At 39.1% G+C, this 15,220-nt stretch overlaps 1 protein-coding gene and 1 pseudogene across 1 annotated transcript; both read right to left on the bottom strand.

Annotated features, from left to right (window-relative positions):
* Positions 1-3,025: 3,025 nt before the first annotated feature.
* On the bottom strand, positions 3,026-4,730 carry LOC105859213 (serine/threonine-protein kinase PLK1 pseudogene; annotated as a pseudogene).
* Positions 4,731-11,871: 7,141 nt separating this feature from the next.
* Positions 11,872-12,810, bottom strand: OR4F15 (olfactory receptor family 4 subfamily F member 15). Its single transcript, XM_012742883.2, has one exon. The coding sequence runs from the start codon at positions 12,808-12,810 to the stop codon at positions 11,872-11,874; it is 939 nt and encodes a 312-aa protein (XP_012598337.2).
* Between the last annotated feature and the right edge of the window lie 2,410 nt (positions 12,811-15,220).

Below are 15,220 nucleotides of genomic sequence, written 5' to 3'. Positions count from 1 at the left end.
TATTCAGAAACTTCTCTAATAATTTGACATTACAGCAAATCCCAAGTGTCTGGTTTTGCATTCTACTATAGTGTCAATGCAAGAAGAATTAAGGGGAAAAAAAACTAAGAAAATTTGAGAATATTTTTAAGAAGAGTTTTTGTTGAGTACTTAGCACATGATCTGAAAAGCTTAAAAGTATGAAGAACATCATGAAGTAGTAGAGAAGCATTTTGGTCAAGCCTCTGTGTAAGGATTTATCACATTATACTGTAATTTGAGTTTTGTATAGAGAAGTAATATGGTATAGTAGAAATAATGTGGGCTTTGGAGTCAGAAAACCAATATTTATGCCACAGTTCAGCCACTGACAAGTTGAGATTGGATAACTTACTTAAACTCTTGAGCCTAGTTTATTTGTCTGTCACATTGCTAACTTCACTGGCTAAATTGCAGGGATAAAATAAAGTTTTATACTCAGCTATTTGATCAAACAAACTTATATATATATATAAATACAACAAAATAAGTTGCCCCTTAGCTTTCTGTTCATAAAAGTCAACAAATTCAATATCCTTTTATTTACTCTTAGAAATTTTTTCTCACTTACTCCATCCCTAAAGAGATTTTTGTTAACACACTCTAAGCCCTTGTTTATTTACTTATAGCTTAGAGATGAAATTAATACAAATACTCTAATTTTGAACCACATAAGAGATCAGGAACCTAACCCCAGGTGGTTTTATGTACTATTTTGTTTTAAAATTGTTTACATAGCATTTTAAAATGACATTACATTTGAGTTATTTATTCAACCATAGGCATTTGGTATCCATGTCTTTTATTTATATTCAGGTGTCTCTGAAACTGTTTTCTACCTTGCAAACTTGACAAATTCATAATAAATTTGCTTCTCTTGGTCTGAAAGATGATCCGTTTATACCCATCTCTTTTAAAAAGAAAACTGAGATAAAAATATATATAATAACTTTTATTATTCTATTTTCATGTGTCATCAATTTTCTTGCCTTTTTACCAAGTGACTGATGATGAGAATCATTCATATCATCATCAATGAGTACAGAGAGATTAATTGCAACCTATAGTGAATCCAAAACATTGCAAAGCCATTTCACTTTTTCCAATGTCTTTCACATTTCCCTGGGCACAATATAATTCTAGTTCAAAGTCAAGTTCAGTTAACCTTTTCCAATATGTTAATAAACTTTTTCAGAATTATTCTCCTGTGCTATTCTATTTCTTATTCTGGTTGCTATCTACTTCACATTAGTAAAAGGCAAAAGAGTTATTTGATCTGAAGAGAAACCAGAGTATATACTTCACTTTAGGATGACATGCACACGCCTTAGGTTAAGACTCATGTCCATAGCAGTTCCATTAAGAAAACCACGTCTGAGACTAAAGTCACTCTTCCCACTGCTAAATACATTTCCATCCTTCCATTTTACCTGTATAAAGAGACTAGCATCTTCAAAGACTCTGAGATTTTCCTGTTTGTCCAACACAAAATACCATGTAATATCCTGCCATAGGAAGACATGAAGCTAATTACATAGACCTCAAGAGGACAGTGACCAAGTGATACTGCAAAAGCATGATGGTTTAGAAGGAGCTCATGGATCAGGTACTCGCCCGTAGAGAACTATTTTCTTTCTCCAGTGGATCCAAAGGATATAAAAACTCATAAAAAGACACTTGAGAGAAATAGAGAAACAAAAGTGGAATTTTATTGTCTAATATCTTTGTCCTATTTTATTGGAACTATTAATAATTACCCATGATAATTGATCCCTGACAATAGGTAAATGTTAACTCAAAAAATTAACTATAATCACTTGATCATGTCCATAGAAGTCAATGTGCTAAATTTTTATAGAGTAAATGGCAGAAGAACGTACATACCACGTCATTTTTATACAATCATATACTGAGTAATTATAGATGTGTACCAAGATTTAGTTTTACAGAAGTTCTTTCCAGTGTTTAGAGCTTCATAGTAAATGAAACAACTAAAACATCTATCATTTGATGATAAATTAAATTAAGTTATGCTATATCCAGACAATGACATTTTCCAAAGCCTTTAAAAAGCAAGTTCAAAATCTCTGTAATTAAAGACAACCACAACATTCTGTTAAGTGAAACAGTGGACAGCAAAACAGCATTTAATATGTCACTTTGTATATAATATATATGTATCTGGAAAAATAAGCAATAAACTTTTTTCAATATGTATTTCAGGGCAGTGAAATTGTTAAGCAAGAAAAGAAGGAATTTGACCTTCTGTTTTGTATACTTGTATCAATCAGGCTCCTTCTAGGATAAGAGATGGCACACTCAAAATAGTTAACTGGAGAAGAACTTAATAAATACACAGTTGATGGAGAAGGGTTGAGAATGAAACTGGAGGGATGAATGGAAAGTATTCTTTTACTCTCCGTGTCTACTCTTGTATACAGGGAGCAATCAGGGCAGGACAAATAATATCAGGATAGAAGAAATTTTGTATCATAGGAGAAATAGTTACATCTTTGCAGAGTAATCTAAACCCAAAATGCTAGCCTCTACCAGTGTCCTTCATATGAATTAACCAGTGGGAAAAGAGGGGCAGAAAAAATTAACACAAAACATAACTGTCAAAATCCACATTTCTCTATCTAGTTATGAGGCCTATTTTGATAACAGAATTTCCCTCAGTGCATTTTTTTTTAGATTTACATATGTTTAATGTGTATAAATGCAAGGAAAGGAACAGTCCAGAATTCAATAGAAATATTCTGTATAATTCATATAGTGGGGTTGAGAGTGAATGGGAAGAGGCCATAGAACCCATACCCCAACATGCACAAAAAGTTTATACACAGTATAAGTTTATACACAGCCACCTCCACAGGCAAGGACGACGCAGCTCTCTGCCCAGTCCCCAGGGCTGGGGGCCACATTACCAAAACAGCACTGTGGACTTTGACCAGTGCAGGTCTTAGGTGCTGGTGGGAGTGGGGAAGGGGCACGAGTCCGGGGCTGCCTATGAGGAGGCCTTGAGGCGATTGGTGGCTGAGCCCGAGCTCCGCAGCTTGTCCACCATGGCGCGGGCGCAGCGCAGCAGGCAGGCCAGCTCCTTGCAGCAGCCGTACTCCTCCAGGAGGCTCAGGCGGTACGTGCCGAAGTCATGCTTCTCCTTGATGTAGGTCACAGCCACCGTCAGCGGGCACAAGATGAGTTTGGTATGGTCCTGGAGGAAGTTGATCTGCACACTGCCATTGCTGACGTGCAGGATGATGGCGCTGAGGGTGCGGAACCAGGTACGCAGGTTGGGTACCAGGTGTGATGTTGGCAACCGCCTTCAACAAGTGTTGGCTCATGTAATTTTGGAAAAACTTAAGGAGGGTGATCTTCTTCAACAAGGAGCTGGGATGGGAACTCATGGTGAGGCAGGACTCAGGGCCATAACGCTCCATGTACTGCAGGCTGTCACCTTTGTTGTAGAGGATAAGGCGAGTCGAGTCATTGAAGAGAACTCCCACACTGTTCTCACACAGCTGGTACCCGAGGCCGTACTTGTCTGAATAGTCCACCCACTTGCTGACCCAGAAGATGCTGATGCAGGCGGGATCCGCAGCCTCCTCACCAGCCCTTGCTCTGAGAGCTTGGAGGCGTTGACACCGTGTAGCTGCTGCAACATGTCGCCAAGGTGGCAGTCGACAACCTCACCTGTCTCCGGAACCATTGGTTCCTCTTTCTCCCGGGGACGCTCAGGCAGGGGTTCTCCATGCCTTCATTGAGGACCGGGAGGGGTTTCCAGTTGCTGGGGTCCAGGATGCTGGGAGTGATTGAAAACCCAGTGGAATGGCGAGGCAGGTGATGGGGAGCGGGGCAGGGGCGTAGCCAGGAGTAGAGAACTCGTCGTTGAGCAGCTTGCTAATGGTTGGGCTGGCGGTGGGATCTGTCGGAAGTATCTTCTGGATGAGGGAGGTGGCCATAGGGTTGATGTGCTTGGGAGTACTGTATTCATTCTTCTTGATCCAGATGTAGGTCTCTTTTAGGCAAGAGGTCTCAAAAGGTGGTTTCCCCACTGACAAGCTATACAGGATGCACCCAACGGACCACACATCCACCTTGAAACTGTGCCCTATCTTGCTCAGCACCTCAGGAGCTGTGTGATTAGGGAGTCCCACACAGGGTCCTCTTCCGCTCCCCATCATATTCGCCTTCGGTCGCCAGTCCCAAATCCCTTATTTTCACCTCCAGGTCCTCATTCAGGAAGAAGTTGCCCAGCTGGAGGTCCCAGTGAGTAACTGGGTTTCGGTGCAGGTACCGGCAGCCAAGCACTATTTGCCTCAGGTAGTATCAGGCCTCAGGCTTGGTGAGGGTTTTCCTCCTCGTATGCAGCTCCAGGGGAGACCGCCCGCGGCAGAGCTCCAACGCCACGAATGTAGTCGTTGTCCTTGAAAAGCCATGGAAGCCCACGACGTGCTGGTGGGCGAGGCCGCGGTGAATGGAAATCTCCATGGACTTCTTCTTCTGTGCGGCTTGAGCAGCAGAGACAGGCACGATCTTGCCTGTGAACACCGCCTGGTGTCCGTGTCTGAGATGGATCTCGAAGCACTTGGTGAAGCCACTCTTGCCCCCAAAGGCCCAGGCACATAGCACTGTTGGCTGTGTGGGTCCACTAGGACCACCGGGATCTCTTTTGCTGGTGGAGCAGCCACTGGGGCCCCAAGAGCCACAAGAAAGAAAAGAGAAAGAAAGAAAGGAAAAGGTGTTATAACATATTTACATTATATAATTATATACTATATATTTACAGATAATAAATATACATTTATAATATATGTGTGTATAATATTTATCTCTATGACTTTTTATATATGCATATATATGAGGATTAGCCTTTTCCAATTCAATAAAAGAAGAGTTTAACTCTATTCATCCTTTCAAAAGGTGGACAGCTACAGCTAGTCTCACAGTATGGTGAGATAAGTACCATAGTGGGTGCTGATCCTTTACATTTATGTCAGCAGCTTGAGCGCTCAACAGTGATGACAGCAAGGTCAGCCTTATTGAGGGGAAATTCATGGTGTTGATTTTATGCAGAGATTTCATCTATGTTGCTATGGCCAGTTTAGTACCAATTAAGCAGTCCTAGAATAGCTGGGGAAAAGGACTGACTGGCCTTTACAGGGGCAGGTCATCTGCTCCTGGACACTTATCAACCTCTAATAGGCTGTATATGAGCATAAAAGTCTTCATTTTCTGTGCCTTTCTTTGAAGTATAAATACATACCTGTACCCAGAAGTCCATGCCAATAATTTTACAATCTTGTTATTTCTTTTTTTTTTTTTGAGACAGAGTCTCACTTTGTTGCCCAGGCTAGAGTGAGTGCCATGGCATCAGCCTAGCTCACAGCAACCTCAAACTCCTGGGCTCAAGCGATCCTTCTGCTTCAGCCTCCTGAATGCACCACCATGCCTAGCTAATTTTTTGTATATATATTTTTTTTAGTTGGTCAATTAATTTCTTTCTATTTTTAGTAGAGATGGCATCTTGCTCAGGCTGGTTTTGAATTCCTGACCTTGAGCAATCCGCTCACCTCAGCCTCCCAGAGTGCTAGGATTACAGGCGTGAGCCACCGTGCCCGGCCACAATCTTGTTATTTCTGAACAACCAAACAAACCATTAGGTCTGCCCAAGAATTAGTAAGATCTGTATCTCAAGCCATTTCTCCTTCCAAAGACAGTATGTAACTAAATGTATTCCCTAAAGTTCTTTCCATTAGAAGAACTGTCATTAGCCACTATCCTTCAGGGCAATCTCTTAGTAGGGTTTAATACAGTGCTTATTCAACTACAGTTGATGCCAGCATAACATGCATATATATTTGTAAACCAGGCTCATGTTTTGTCCTCCACTCTTAATTGGTCATAGAGAATTTTCAGTAATGCTGTGAAGAAGTAGGAGTCTGAGCTCCTACTTATGCAGGTTACTATTGCCTTGTAGACCGTGCACAGAGACTTTTCTTGCTCCAGACACAACTTGAAACTGGCAGCCTATGATTCCACAATAAATGAGTTGGAGCAACACACTTTTTACAGAATATGTTGCCTCCAAATTCCAAAGAAATTCACCAAGCATTGGGCCTCTTTCTCTGTGGCAGGCATTGCAAGGTGCAGCAACTTTGGAAGAAGTACCTTGGCATGCCACCATGCCACTTAGGGATAGAAGTCACTGATGTGTGAGGTCCCTGAACATTTGCAGGATTCATTTTCCTTCATCTGGTACATTATGCTTCTTACTAAGGCTTCTAGAGTACTTGTTACTTCTAGGTCATGAGATCTAATTAGCATGATGCTATGAAATATTACCAACATAATATCCCATAGAATACCAACATCCGTGATATCTTTCTCTGGCAGTAATATGACAGAGATCAGGAAAACCTTTGCATCAAAGGTTGAGATCCCAAGCAGACTCTGAGATCAGTATGCAAGAAGTTTGTTGGGGAGTGCTCTCAGGATCAATTCTGTTTGAAGGTAGGGATTAAGCTAGATGTGGCAGAAGAAGAAATTGGACAAGAGTACAGTTGCAACAAGGCCTCAGCCATCCTTGCAGGGAGTTCTGAACCTAGGATGACCTTTCAGAATTGTATCAAGTAGGCTGTTGGGGGAACCTGCCACAAAAGTGGATGTGGTCTTGGTTAAATCAGCTCTCCTTATCCAAGTCCATTCCAAGGAGGGCAGAATGATGAGACATATCAGGCAACAGACTTTCTACCAGCTGGGGGAATAAATTTTTCTGTGATGAAGAGGGGACCTGGATGATAGACCAGAGCATACATGACATCCACCATGGAGTCACTTGCATCTTCATGCTTCACTTGAGCTCTAGGAATAGCTCTTCCAGGGCTTTAGTCTGCCTCTTACCCTGAACACATCTCATTAGAGGAAAGCTAATGGGATGAATTACAAAACCTATTCCTGGAGTGAGTTGTGAAACCCCACCTGGTACTCATGTCCCTCCTCTCCTATACAGTCTAGATTCTTCAGTTGGCAAATCTTCTGTCATAGTTGGCTCATAAGTTGACCTAGGTGGTCATCCATGAGCACTTCAAGCCACTGCTTACTATGCACTTTTCAGGCAGTGGCTGCTGTACTTGTCCATCTACCACCAAAATTGGCTAAGGGAATATTAAGTCACCCATGTGGATCAGCTGGTCCGCACTGTGTCCTCTCTACTTCCATTGCCTAACAACAGCTTTATTTCTTCCTAATGATCAATTATTCCTGCCAGGACGGTGATTGCTCTTCTTGACTGTTTGTTCTTGGAACAAGAATTTTGAATTTCCTGGCCAATAGCTGTAGACCAAAATAGAACTCTTGTGTCTCTGGTTTCCTCTTGTATGAGAACCAGGACTTCTAAACAAAAAGTACTCAGAGTTGCAAGATGGGAAGCTCAAATTCCCTGACTGCACCTTGGTTCCTGGACCTATGAATGCTACCTAATGGAAACATAATACCAAATAATTATTATTGATTTATTATATATACAGTATCCTAGAAAATTGCATCCCATTTTCAAAAGATTATCTCTAAGCTGGTGCTTCAGTTGCACCTGCAATAAGGCACTCCATTGCTGTGTTACACCAGCAAATTCCATATGGTTGAGCCAAAAGATATAATGGTTGTGTGCTGACTCTCACTCTTCTGCTTCTTTGAAGTGGGTCCTTGGTATGATGTGACATGTTGTGACATGGTATGCCTGTATATTCATTACTCTGTAATCCTTAGGAAAATGTTTGCTTAAGCCAATAAAAGTTTTTGTTGTAATTATCCAATTGGTACTTGCTTTTAATATAAACTTCACACCTTTTCTCTTCTCGCCACCAATTTTTCTAATACCACAGGCTATGCCAGGTAGTATGGCTCAAGAAGCAAGGGCATTTGCACAAAATCTAGACTTGCAACCTTTTCCAGATCTGTACCACATCAAAGCTGACAGCCTTTCATGTCTTCTAGACATGGGTTGACACTGTATTCCTGGTTATAGAATATGCTTCCTCCAGAACCAGAAGAAATCTACCAGACATTGTGTTTTCTTATTAGTGATGGGAGGTAAAGGATGCAATAATTTTACTTTACTTTGAAGAGGATCTCTTGGCATGTCCCAAACTGCCGGACTCCCCAAATTTTCATGTTGTGACAATTTCATAAATTTTCCATAGAGTTTATTCCCTTCCTTGAGATCACATGTATATTACCAAAGCATTGAATACTTACCATTTTTCTTCATTTGGTTTGCTAGCATGATGCCATCAATATAATGGACCATTATGATGATCTGGAAAGCATTCAAATGGTCCAGGTCTCTTCAGACTATATTATGACAAAGGGTAAAATAATAAATGTATATGTTGTCCATTACAAGTGAATGCTAACTGTAGCTAATTATCTATCCTTTTTGAAAGACATGGAAAAGAAAAGTTACCAGACTAATGGTCACATATCATATACCTACAGGTACATTAATCTGCTCTAGCAAAGATACTGCTTTTGACACAGTAGCTACCATTAAAGCTACTAATGGGATGAGTTTACAACAATCCATTGGCATCCTCCAGGAACACACTGGTTTTTGTAGGAGACACATTGGTGAAATAAATGGAGGTACAATGGGGATCACCATTCCTGTATCTTTGGGATATCTTTAGGCCACCACTAACCTTAAAATGCAGTGTGTATGTGTGTGTATATATACCTCTATCCATCTACACATATATATGTGTGTGTGTATATATATATATATAGCGAGAGAGAGATAGATAGAGAGAGAGAGATAGAGAGAGAGATGTCTCAATCTGTTACCCAGGCTGGAGTGCACTGGCACAATCATAGGTCACTACAGCCTTGGAGTTTTGGGCTCAAGCAATCTTTCTGCTTAATCTTCCCAAGTAGCTGGGACTACAGGCACATGCCACCACACCTGGTTATCTTTTTTTAATTTTTGGAGAGATAAGATCTCATATGTTGCCCAGGCTGGTCTTGAACTCCTGGTATCAAGTGATCCTCCCACTTCAGCCTCCCAAAGTGCTGAGATTACAGGTGTGAGCCATCTTGCCTCGCCCAGTTTGATTTTTGAGATAAAATTGTAGCCTGAAGATGGGACAGTTTCAGTGACTTCCCTGCTATAATAGCTATAACACATAGGACAAAGAATGAAGAATGAGTGTGTAGTTGTACCGAATATCATATATATATCAACTTAAATTTTTCATTTGAGAAATGGTGTATAGCCAGTTATGGTGGCTCGTGCCACTAAGCCTAGCACTTTGGGAGGCCAAGGCAGTATTGTTGCTTGAGGTCAGGAGTTGGAGACCAGCCTGGGCAACATGGCAAGACACTGTCTCTACAAAAAAAAAAAATACTAGCTGGGCATGGTGGTGTACGTCTGTAGTCCTATCTACTCCTACCTACTCCTACCTACCGAGTAGGTAGGAGTAGATAGGACTGAAACAGGAGGCTGAAGCAGGAGGATTGGTTTAGCCCAGGGGATTCAGGGCTGCAGTGAACTATTATCATGCCACTACACTCTAGCCCTAGTAACAGAGTGAGACCTTGTCTCTAAAAAAGAAAAATAATTCTATCATTATCACTGGACGGTTGTCATTTGGGGGATACAATATGCACCAGATCTGGACAAGGACTCTATGTATTACCTAATTTCCACATCCCTTCACTTAAACAAAAGAGCAGCAATGACCATTCAGGAATATGGGTGTAAATATCAACTCTGTGCTTAACAGTTTCTAAAATGTTGTGATATCCTTTCTTTTCCTGGGGTTTGATTGTGCAAGGAAATAGTCACAGGTACGTTTGGGCCAAGTACTGATAGAATTATTACCATGTCTGCGTATACCTACTTAGCTGTTGTTCTTCCTTCTACCATTTTTATTATAGCAGCCATGGTGATGCCATGCCCCCTCAGCCCCTCCCAGAAGGGTAAAGTTAAGAGTTATCTAAGTAGGTTACACACGGTAGATCCATTCAAGTATCTTTCTCATATTTGACTTAATATTGACTTTAGACTTTTTCCTGCACAGCACATCAGGGAAATTGTGGTATTTCAATTTCCCTGGTAGTAGTGACTGCCTAGAACAAACTGTCTGAATGTATACACACAATAAATGTTTGTAATTTGATTGACCTCATAAATGCTGGGCTTTGGTGGCGATGGGGTCACCCAAAGTAGGCCCCGCAAATAGGGGTTGCTTTTTAGTAAAGGAGTTATTCTGATACTTTTTATTATCAGAGATGCATTCTTGTGCAGATATGATGCATATGAGAACAGATACTGAATTCAAACTACCAGACTTGGAATCCAGGCTTATTATTGTACTTTATAGACCTTGAAGCTATGTAGCATTTTTGTGCCTTATACAGTTCCTCTCAAAAATGGGGATGAGAGTATCTGCTTCAAAAGATTCAATGTAAAGCATTTTGAACAATACCTGGACCCTAAGAAATACTATATGAGTCACACCAATTGTCTTCTCTAGGACACAAATAATGAGAGGAATTCCTCGTCACCTCATGAAGGATGGAAACTTAATTAATAGGTTACTTTCCATTCTTTAGTAACCATGATAGATAACAAGCTGCACAATTTTTGGAAAAAGGAACTTTTGCACATATTTTACAAATATTTCATTTTCTATTTGCTGAAATATTTGAGATTTATCTTTCTAAGAAAAAAAAGCATAAGATTTTAGTATGATTTACTTGATCAGAATACACAATTCACCAATCATATTTGTTTCTCCCAAAAAGGACACACCATCAACTGTAAGTATTTGGGTGAACTTTAGGCCTATAAAATAAAATTTAATCAAGCATTTCTGTGAATACCACCACAGACAAAAGAATACTGTTTAATAAGTTTAACATTTTTTTTTGTAACTAAAGCAATGATTTATAAAATTCATATTTGGTAGACCCCAAATAAGGAAATGTGTAGTAGTGGTTGAAATTATGTAAGGTTTTAGAAATGATAAAGAAGTGCTAAATACTAATGATAATGTACTAGAAGGAAAGAATACAAATGAGGGGTATAAAGCTCTTTCTTCAAAGAAACTCAAAATTAGGTCACCAGGAAAAGCTGGAAGAGTAGAATATGACATAAATTCAAATATAAAATTAATTTGAAAGTGAAAGGGCACTGACCTAACAACTAGGGGCATGGTTTATGGCTCTTTTGGATGATTTCTAGCTGTGTGCCCTTGGGCAAACTGCAGTCACTTCTCAATTCCTGGATTTTAGCATGTGTAACTGGAGGAGATTAGAACAAATGATATAGGTATAATCCATTATAGCTTTAAATTCTAATATTCTAAACATAGGACTAACAATTTCCCAGATTCTAGACAGGGGAGCATGATAAGGATGAAAATGTGTAGCGACTGGGACAACAGAAAGGAAACAGCTCAGGAACAAAATGAATTAAAATCAAGATAGATAGTAAACAGATTAATGACTGTGTGAATGAATAGTTTGTTTATCAATAGAAAAATTTGCCCAGTATAGAAAATGATAAAATATTATTATTTGGTCAATTACATGGTACTCTCCTAGAATAAGGACTTTCAAATTGGTAGGTTACAAAAGACACAAGATTTGATATTTAGCACTGTGATGCACAGAGCATCAAATAACATCACTTCTAATTTAATGGTGAAATAGATACCATATTTTAATAGATAGTAGACTTCTAGGTATATGATGTGGCCTAAATCTTGGATATGTCTCTGAAATTGCATAATGTCTTTTCCACAAACAGCAGGCGGGAGAATTCATAGTTCCACATCTTCATAGTTGATCCATTTACGAAATCTTCCTGGAATGTACAAGACGACTGCATAGTCTTCTCATTGCTACTTTCATATCTTTGTTCCTCAATGTATAGATGACTGGATTCAGAAAAGGAGTGATAAATGCATCAAAAATAGCGAGATATTTATCTAGGTGAGATGTGGGAGAAGGCCATGTGTAGAAAAACATCAGTGGTCCAAAGAACAGGATGACCACAGCGATATGAGCTGACAGAGTAGAGAGGGCCTTGGATAAACTACCAGAAGAATGTTTCCAAACAGTGAGCAGAATAAAGATGTAGGAAATGACCAGCAAGACAAAGGAGCCCACAGAAATGAGCCCACTATTGACAGTGACCATGAACTCCAGTTCTTGGGTGTTTGTGCAGGCAAGTCTGAGGAGCCGGGGAAGGTCGCAGTAAAAACTATCAAATATATTAGGGCCACAAAAAGGTAAATCTACCACAAAAACTAACTGGACCAATGAGTGGATAAGGCCAATGATCCAGGAAGTGGCTAAAAAGTATAGACATATCCGTGGGCTCATGATGGTCAGGTAGTGGAGGGGCTTGCATATGGCCACGTATCTGTCAAAGGCCATGGCTATGAGCAGTACCATCTCAGTGCCCCCTACGGCATGGCTAAAGAAAATCTGGGTAATACATCCCCAAAAGGAAATGGCTTTGTGCCTCTTGAAGATATCACAAATCATCTTAGGGGCTGTGATTGAGCAAAATACCATATCAGTGACTGAGAGGTTAGCCAGGAGGAAATACATGGGGGAGTGCAGATGACCATCCATGCTCACAGTGAAGACAATGACAAGGTTTCCCATCATGCTTGCAAAGTAGAACAGCAAGGAGAAGACAAAGAGGAGAAGCTGAATCTCCCATGAACTGGTGAGTCCCAGGAACAGAAACTCTGACACTACAGAGTGATTCATTCCATCCATTGCCCCAGACACCAGGATCATTTTTCATATTAACTAATGAAATAAAGAAAATGAGAAAGAATTACATAAGCAGGTATTATGAAAGTTCATAAAAGAAAGCCTCTAGCCATAAAAATAATTGTCATATTGGCATCTTACATGTTCACATAACCTTTATCACATGTACCCTGGACTTAGTCTGAAGGCACTTAGGCTTGGAATGCAAAAGACATCTAGGTTACCTAATTTGTTGGCATAGAACTGTTCATAGTATTCTGTTATAATTCTTTTTATTTTGGTAAAATCTGTAGTAATGTCTCCACTTTCTGAGTTTGACAATTTGAGTCTTCTCTCTCTTAGTCAATCTAGCTAAAGGTTTGTCAATTTTACTGATCTTTTCAAAGAAACAACTTTGGTTTTGTTGCTTTGCTCTGTTGCTTTTCTATTCTCCCTTTTATTTTATCTTTGCTCTAATCTTGATTTTTTAACTTTTTTTCTGCTAGCTTGGGTTGACTTTGCTTTTTCTAGTTCTTTAAGGTGTGCAGTTAGGTTATTGATTTGAGGTCTTTCTGCTTCTTTTAATGTGTGCCTTTTACACAGCTATGAATTGAAATAAATGAAAACAAAACTACAACATACCTAAACTTATGATATGTAGTAGATGTGCAATATTAAGAGCCCCAGTGCCCTAAAATATTTTCTATTAGCATCCAGCATTAGACTTGCATTCTTTAAGGTTAACATACTGCAGTCTCTAGTTTTACTTACATTGCTAAGGGAAGGGTATTCCATTAAGCAATTACAGACAAATAAGTTACCAGATGGCTTTCCTTAGCTGAGCTCTTATGCATGCAAGACAGGAGAGTTTTAGTGATGAAGAAATAAGTGATCCATTTTAACCTGAGTCCTTACTCAAGGAAGGACTTAGCTTCAGTCAGTTGCTGTAGGAGAAAGATTCAGAGCAAAGGGTTGGGTAGGAGGACAGACCCCAGAAAGGAGAGGTGAAACTGAGAAAAAGGAGAAATTGGGATAAACACAAAGTTTACCTACTTTATAATCCCTAAAGAGCAAAGATGAGAAAATAAAACAAATAGCAAATATCAGCAGATCTGGAAACTTACTCAGCTCTTTTCTTTAAGTCTTCACATTTCCCGACTATTACCATCTTTGAATCTCCGAATTCCAGAGAGAGACACTGGGTTACAAGTGCTTGATCGCTTTGAGGCATTCCAGACCCTCCATGGAAAGAGTGTGCTCTGTCCTAAGACCGTTGCCATTAAGGGATATTCCAGTTTGAGTTCTTTAGTTCTGGTCTAGCTATTGTTCTTAATAATGATAATGATGTGAATTACAGTCATCATTTATTTATACTATTAATACTTAAATAATTGTGATATGTGACAAATCCAGATATGCTAGCATTTGATGGAATCACCATTAGAATTTAAATTCACCTGTATAGAATTGGAATTGGGTAACTTCTTAGAAAAGATTTATAACTTTACATTTTATATAATTTTTTCTTACATTTTAAAATTTTGGAAAAAAGAGAGATATGCTCATTATCCCCAATTAATAAAACCAATGAACTGGAAGAGATCTAAAAATATGTTCTGACTCAGTTTCTTTCTTTTATTTTTTCTATCTAAGACACGTCAGTTTACAAGGTTTAAAAATCCATTTCTTTCCTGGGTTTTCTGCTTTTTATTAACATAATAGTCCAAAGGTTCTTTCTTATAAAAATGAAATCTCTCATCCTTTCAATTAAGTCGATGTCCACTTAATTCATCCTCTGTGGATATAAGGAAGCTGTCAGAAACTCTCTCAAATAAATGTTTAATATTCTTTAGCTTGGTAAGAGCAAATGAAGATCACTCATCTGTACCTTCTAATTTTAATCATCTCTATTCCTTTAGTCTTTCCTCACAGGATCCATATTCTATCCCTGTATCTTTATCCCTCTTGCCTAATCACTCTACTTCACCACGAAACATGTCATTGTGTTGACCTAGAAAAAAATTATTAAAAAACATTTTGAAAACATAAGCAAGTACAGGAGGATTGATTGCAGGTTGTTAAACATTATATATTTAGCTTCCTACTTTTTTTTCTCTGTTCTTCCATCATCTAATTTTAACAGACACTACATTATTTTGTTTGAGTTAAATTAGATCTCTAGATGTCTTTCTTTCAAACAAGTTTTTTAATCGTTCTTTCTCCATCTTGATTCTATAAAACTGGGGTTTTATTTTTCAAAACTGCATTTATCACTAGTACCTAATGAATTTTCTCCTCTTTATATCTTAGCTCCTCTCTGGAGATAGAAGTGAAGTAGACAACAACCTTGTTGGGAAGACAAGAGGCATATTTGTCTTCAGTTTCAGTGTTAATAAATTTCACTAAATGTCCCTAGGTACAGTTGATAACTTAA

This window comes from Microcebus murinus, chromosome 6 (genome assembly GCF_040939455.1).
Source record: "Microcebus murinus isolate Inina chromosome 6, M.murinus_Inina_mat1.0, whole genome shotgun sequence".
Lineage (NCBI taxonomy): Eukaryota > Metazoa > Chordata > Mammalia > Primates > Cheirogaleidae > Microcebus > Microcebus murinus.
The sequence above is the reverse complement of the archived record's forward strand: the minus strand, read 5'-3'. Positions and strand labels throughout refer to the sequence as shown.